The 7,653-nt window shown below is 37.3% G+C and overlaps 1 protein-coding gene across 1 annotated transcript in view; it reads right to left on the bottom strand.

Annotated features, from left to right (window-relative positions):
- Positions 1-4,450: 4,450 nt before the first annotated feature.
- Positions 4,451-7,653, bottom strand: part of NME5 (NME/NM23 family member 5) — a 5,067-nt gene continuing 1,864 nt past the window's right edge. The window contains 2 exon segments of the mRNA XM_009584725.1: positions 4,451-4,537; positions 7,561-7,653. The exon segment at positions 7,561-7,653 is cut by the window's right edge and continues 30 nt beyond it. Of these exon segments, the coding sequence (XP_009583020.1) occupies positions 4,451-4,537; positions 7,561-7,653 (180 nt within the window).

Below are 7,653 nucleotides of genomic sequence, written 5' to 3'. Positions count from 1 at the left end.
GCCACCCAGTAAGAAAAAACTTTACAACACCTAAAAGAGATAAGAACCGATAGCCAGCATAGCAATAAGATGTTGCTTTTGGAAGTGCAGAATTTCCTAACCTGACAATCAGTGCAGATTCTGGAAACGTAACAAAAAACAACTGTCTCCTTGCAAGGAAATGAGAGCTTAGGAGTTGACTATAAATAGATTATAAAGAAGCATGGGTGATTTTGCAGTTTACTAAAGCCAAGAGTATTTAGAGCCAAATTAGGTTCTTGCACATAAAAATTCCCTGGAATTTAGGGTGAGTTCATATGTGATTGCTCGCCCAGGCAATCTGGGGCTGGCAGACTGCACCCAACTGCCTTTTGCAATTCTCTCTAGTAATACAGAAGACCCATTCAGGCTGACTCAGAGATGCCAGGTGAGAAGACTTGTAAATAAAGTAAGTATGATGATAAAAAAGTTGCATATATGGTACCAGTGCCTTTTTTTTTTTTTTTTTAAATAGTCATGCTTGAGAATACAACCGCAGTTAAGCAAGAGTGAGTCAGTCAGGCATTCTCAGGGGACAACTATGGTGCCGTACAAGACAAATGTAAGCATACCCAGCACGCCACTACATTAAGTACTTTGTATGAAAGCATCACCTCCCTCAGCTGTAAAACACTCACAAGCAGTAAACTGAAGAGAATTCTTAATCCTTCAGTGTTATCATTATTAGAGTATCATTCACCCACTTGTCTGCAAGCTGCCTTCTTCTCCCACCAACTGCTTCATCTTACAACAATGCCTCATTTCTGGCTCAGAAGACCAACAATAGGCTCTCCCCTGAGCTTATGGCAGCATCTCCATGATCACTTGGCAGGAGGCAGCACTACAATAATTTGACAGGCATCCTCCCAAGGAGGCTCAACACATCAGTCATGCTGCTGACACACTCCACACCCAGAGGAGCTCATCCAGACGACGGAAGACTTCTAGGTATGGGCAGCTGCTCCTGATGGAGCATAGCTGGTTTTTCTGTTTCACTAGCAGCAGAAAAAGAAAGTACCTCTTTCCTGTGATGGTTTGTCCATTCCATGCTGGTTTGAGCTAAGTCTGTTTGAGTAAAGCAAAGCAGCAGGTAATCTGTAGAGAGGACTGAAGTCCTATTTCTAGTCCAAGAATAAATCTACTGATTGGCATCTAAAAGGAAATAGCACTGCAAAAACAATTGTAAGTTACCTTTTTATGATGTGTAAAAAGTCTCTTTCCAACAAAATAAAAATAATTACTCTTCAGTTTTTTTTAAAAAGGAAATTGAAAATCCACAGTATTTTCACCACAGTCTTTTCAGAGGATGAACTGTTGTTGGGTATTGCCAAAAACGACCAAAATTTACTGTCCAGAATAACACAAATTATCTTGATCTAACTGCTCTGACTTAATGAATTAAAATTAGCTAAGACCCTTGTGTCTTTAAATAGAATCTGTCATTCTAATATAGCACTGAAAAAAGTAAGAGTTTGAGTCACTCCTTCCCTTCATATAGCGCCATGAAACAAACGTCCACCACTTTATCACCAATGTACCAATTTTGCTTAGAAAACTGTTGTTTGAAGGACGGTCAAGATTAATAGCTTGGATGAAGACAGACAAATCCTCTCCTCTTTTCCTAGGTGAGAAAGACAAGGGCTTGCAAATCTCCATGTAACACTTTTTTTTGCTTGAAGTCGCTGAATTAAAGTCCTAAGTTCTGAACAGTGACTCATTTCTGAAGCTCGGCATGCTGGAATGCTCTGACTTATGTAGGCAATGGGGAACTGGCTTTCTGCCTGAGGTTTCTGCCATCTTTAAAGTATGTTCAAGGTTCCTGGCAGTTTAACTGCTCTTAAAGATAATAAATCCCTTATGACACAGGAAGGCTGAACAATCATATCCTTCAGACTAGCTCAATCTGTATAGTTCCAAGAATAACTTCCAGTGCAGGTGATAGCAAGCATATGATAAGCAAAGTTCTAGGAGAAAGTCTGTTGAAAAAACAGAATTATGGGAAACAGACTGAACTGCTGGTTTTATGGACATAGGTCTATTCCAGCACTGAGGCAGTAAAACTAAAATGAACTCCCTCAAAGTTAAAAATACCCAATAAAACTCAATAGGCAAGGTAATTATTTTGACTTGACAGAGGGAGAAGACGGGTCACTCGTTCCCACAGAGAGTAGCTTACCTTGTTGCCACCAAACAATAAGACATCTTTCAGTTCATCTGGTTTTTCCAAAGCTACGTTTTCTGTGATACGGATTTTAACACTGGCCAAGTCTATACCACTTGGGGCCAAATAAAAACCTAAAGACCAAAAGAAATGTAAGCAGCACTTCCTCCAACAGCCTCTCCTGTGGTGTCACAGCTCCCCCAGGGGACCAGGCTGGTTGTCCATTTTACATTCCCAGGACTGACCTGCCCACGTCCTACTTATTAATGCAGGTTCCTCAAGATCTCAGCTTGCCCTAGGCGTACAGATACACTGAGTCAGGATGGCACCCAAGGGATGAAGGTATCTCCTCTCTTCATACCTTTCCCTTAGAAAAATGGAAGTGAACACCAGTCAGCAATTGAAGGTGTTAGCTCTAATATTAGAGAGTAAATCCATGATAGACATACACTTGAATGACTGAAACTTCATATTGCATGGGTTATAAAGGCAACATTTGCAACATCAGCTGCTTTTGCCCTTTCTCCTGGCAAGGACCCACATACTCTCTATGGAAGTTATGATCTTCTATAGGTACAATATAACACAGGTCTGTCACAAAAGCAAAACTGAGAACTCCAGCAGTAACATAGAGGAGATATTTATTGTCAAAGAGTATCACATCAAGATAAGTTAGCAAATGCCATAGGTAACTAACAAAATACAGGAGAATGTCTTGTGAATTCACCAGATTTTAGTTTCTGGTGTCTTCAAAAAATAAATATTTTGGTTTGGCTGACAGGAAACCACAAAGTGCAACTGTCCTGTAATTGGAGCAATCAGACACGTATGGGGACAGTAACTATAGGCAAAATAAATTAGTTGTAAACAAATCTGTTTACTGTATCTCTAACCACCTCTTTTTTATTTTTTCTTCATATTTGAGGGTTTGGGCTTGCTTTTTTTTTTTTTCTTTCTCCTAAAATTCCCAAGATTTTTAGGTCTCAGTACTGTAGGGACCAGTTTTCTAAATGTTTATTCTCTGGGCTGGCAATAGTGGTTTATTCCACTGAGAAGATAAACAGCTTAAACAAAGTTTAATGTTACAGACAAATGACTTATGTTTTTGGTAATTACTCAAGTTGGGGGAACAAGTTTTTTCATGAAACAAATTATGAAATTGCTTGTTTGTTTAGTATTAGTCAAGCATACTAATATTTCAGAGTTGTGAAAATTACATTGTTATCTCCATCCTAGCCAGTCAAACCAGAAGACACAGAGCTTGAAGTTAACAGTGCAAGTACAGCTCTTTGAAGAAAATTAAAAAGCCCCGCACCCCACCAAAAAACAGTCCAGTTACTTTAGAAAAGGTAATAGTACGGGATTAAACCATTGCTTGTTGAATAGCATGGCCCCTAACCCATGGCCCCTAACCTCTTGAAATTCTCAAATAGAACACATTCAAGTTCAAGGGTAAACAACAATACAAGGAAAACAACAGAAATCAGCATACCTCTTAAGAGCAGGAGAATACAGAAAACACCCTTAAGGTGACCTGTTTCAATTAAGCACCTTTCTTTCAAACAAATGTTGGAAGATGGCATTAGTCCTTGACTAAAACACACCTCCTTGTGTCTTCTAATGGAAATCAAAGACTGATTTATAATGACTGCCGTTCGCCACTGAGATGGAAAAGGTACATTCAACTTACCTTCAAATAAGTCCTTAAAATTACATTCTGACAAAATACTCAGGCTCAAGTGAATCATCTTCGAGAGTGACCTTAGCTCGGTGATGTAATCAGCAATTAAAATCCTAAAGTTGCTAATATGCCTCCAGTAATTGTTTTCTAAGTTACATCCAAGTACCTCCCTTCATAATGGAATTTATGTCTGCTAAAAAAATGCTGAAACACAACTCAGTTTCACAAAGCATAGGCCAGCTGTATGTCCTTTGGGAATCTGCACTGGTGTAAATAATTTTGTTCTCCCCAGACAGCCAAACCAAGATAAATGGGGAAAATAGCAGTTAAGTCACACCTGTTGAGAATTTTGTCTTTTTCTAATCACCTGACACCATAAATTTATCCTGTAATTCTACATTCACTTTGTCAATAGAAAAGCTACTAAAACTACTACATCCTGGTTAAGTGTAAGGTTATTTACCCAATGAAGATGCAGGTAGTAATGACAGTAACATTTACTTCAGATTGATTACATAGCCAAGGGATACACTGAAAATGATAACATAGATCTGTAACTTGGAATGCTTGAGATGGTTTCCACTGAGCTCTCACCCCTGATGCTCTTCCTCAGTGATCTGATGTTGTAGCCTAGGTTTATTAGGATTGTGTTCAATCAACCAGTCAGCAAGCCAAGTCTGTGGAACAAAAAAACCCAAACATTTTCAGTTTTCTGTTATTTTCTATTAAGTGTATGGGAGAATATTAAAAGCATTATTTGAAACCTCTGATACAGACACTCTCCTACCGTGGTCTGAAATTAAGACCTTCCAGAAAACATGGACATGCAAATAACATGTTTTTTTCTAAATGTTCTTTTAAATCTTCACAGCTTATATTGCTTTTGAACAATTCACACTGACCTTTAGAAGACAACTTTTCCTGGCAATGTCTATCTTTGTGTATGTATAAGAACATTTGAGCCATACTTCAAATAATCCAGTCAACTCTGTTTTGGAATGAGGCTGTACATATGCATGAAACTGCTTAATGAAATATTACTGCTGACAACACTTACAGATACTTTATGTAGTAATCATTCATTAAAAGTGCCAGTCTTCTGCACTGAAATCACAAACCACCTTATAGTACCTAAAACTTAAAACCTAAACATGGTTACTTTTTGAAATTCATCTTGTAAGTTTTCCAGCACATTGTACTTAAGTAAGAATGTGGGAGGTAGAAATGCCGTGAGTCCTATCTTCATCTGCCAATGTCTCAGCCTGGCCTTAGGCAAATTAACCCTTTGCCCTCGATTTCTCCACTTGTAAAGAGTAGTTTTTAACACATCCTTATTTACTTCACAAGGCTGTTAACGATTAGTTTCTGGAATGCTAAGTACAACAAACTTCATGCTATACTATGAAGTGAAAGAATTGATAGAATAGTAGTCCAGTAAGGCAAGCAACACTCTCCTTTTATTACCAGGTACAAAATATTGGTTTGCAAAGAAAGAGACAACAGAGCACTATGACAATCCTCACAGGTTAGTCAGCAATAGCAGAAGAACGGTAAGAACTCAAGACAGAAATGAAAAACAAACAAACAGTTCCCAAAACACAGAAGCCCCAAAGCACCTAGAAAGACTACTTGGGAAAAATAAATTTTTAAATCATTTGAGCCTGATTAAATTTATCCTGTGTTACTTAGGGAATTGGCTGAGACAATCTCTGTGCTGCTAGCAAGTATTTCTGAATGGACAGATAGTTTCTGAACTATCAGAAACTTCAAAAAAAAAAAAAAAAAAAAAAGGGGGAAAAAAAAAAAAAAAAAAAAGGAAGCGCCCAATCACCCCAACTTCAGTTCTTGAGTTCCTGGAAGGATAATAGAAAAAAACCCATTCCATCAATCTCCCTGTAAGCCATCTAGCAGATAACAAACTGAACTGAAAAGCAATAGCCCACATATATTTCTGAAAAAAAAGTAGTATCAAATCAACATTATTTTCCTTCTGTTACAAGGTCACAGACATTACGGACAGGGAAGAAGGAGCAAATATCATTTTTCATTTTAGTAAAGCTATTGACACTGCTTCATATAGCTTTATAGCTTTCTTACAAGCAAGGAAGGAAAGCATGGTCCTGATAAAGTTACTATTAGTTACCACATAACTGGCTAGAAAGTTGTGCTCAGAATGCAGAGATTAATTGGAAGCAAAAACAAACAATGAGTTAGAGAAATGTGACTTACAAGGTAAGAGAAAAAAAACCAATTTTTAAGAGATGACTGAAGGGAAAAAAAAAAAAAGATGGTAACGCTCTTCAAATATGCAATAGGTTGCTGGAAAAAAAAAAAGGAGATATTACATTGTCTCCAATGTCCTCTGGGGATGGTAAAAGGGAAAAAAAAAAAAAGTAATGGGCTAAAAATTGGAGCACAGGAGATTTAGGCTAACTTTTAGTGAAAGCTTTTCAACTAAGTATAATTAAGCACTGAAACAGATTGCCTAGGGAGACTGTAGATTCTCTGTCATTTGGACTGCTAAAGAACAGGCCAGACAAACATTCGTTAGGAATGGTTAGATACAATTGGTCTGGCCTTTGGGCAAAGGGATGGATGAAAAGACTTCTTCATCTCTGTTTTCTAGATTTCTGTGGTAACAGTGCTAGACACACAGCTAAAGCTAACAGGTTATAAAGCTGGAATAATCACAGTACATTTAATCTGACCCCATGTATACCACACAGCTCACAGAACACCCTTGAAATATTTTTCAGGCTTTTTTTCTGAAATCTGTCTTTTAGAAAAATGCAATGTTGATTAAAAAAATGATAATGATGTAGAATCCACCACAACTGCCAGTAAGCTCTCACACTGATTAATTACCTGCATTCTTAAAGAAGTACTAGTGTGAATGACTTGAACTTTAAGAATACAAAAAACATTTACCATATTTTTCCAGATGGAAAAAAAGCTAATTTTGTTTAGGGACTGAAAAAAAAAAACAACAACAAAACCAACAGGAAATTAAGTCTAGGCTTTCCACTAAGAACTGTAATTTGAATGACATCCATGGTTAAAAGGAGTAATATGTGAGAGGAGGGCAAGATGAATCAGCTTGATAACTAGAAAGGGGTCACAAGAAGACACAAGAATTTTCTATAGGTCAGTTTGACTATTCAAGATAGGTTTCAGTCAAAAGAATCATAATTCATTTTCCTAGTGGACTGTGGAGCAACCCAAGTAAATGCTAATCAATGCTGTATAATCAAAATAATAGCTTATCCTAAAGAAGGATTGATAATATTAATTTAAATAAACATAACAATGACAAAATATAGACAGCCTTGCTAAGAACTCTACAGTATTTTACTCAACTGTGTAACTACTACCGGTGTGATTATCATCTAATCTCACTTAGTATCTATTGTATGAGAGCTATTTAATCTCAAACTCACCTCAGGAACAGTAAATAAAGTAAAAACTTATACTTGACATCATTTCACCAAGCTGATTTCATTTAGTCCTGGCCCTCGTTTCATCTGTTAACAAACCAATCAACTTCTTGAAAGGCAGATGTTATTTGATTAGCTCACTAGCAGGTAGCTAAAACAGCACAGCTCTTTAACAAAAGAGTAGCTTTCCTATATACAGGGACTTTACTAATACAAAGTAAACGTATCACAAAGCATACAACACAATACCAATATACTGTACATACCATTGGATCTGCTGGCTTCTCTTTACACAGCGCAGTGAGCCCAGCTAGTAACGTAGGCTTTACATAAAGGTTCAAGTAATCCCTAGCTCTTTG

The sequence above is a fragment of the Fulmarus glacialis genome, unplaced genomic scaffold, assembly GCF_000690835.1.
Source record: "Fulmarus glacialis isolate BGI_N327 unplaced genomic scaffold, ASM69083v1 scaffold30559, whole genome shotgun sequence".
Classification (NCBI taxonomy): Eukaryota; Metazoa; Chordata; class Aves; order Procellariiformes; family Procellariidae; genus Fulmarus; species Fulmarus glacialis.
This window is presented reverse-complemented; position numbering and strand designations above follow the sequence as displayed.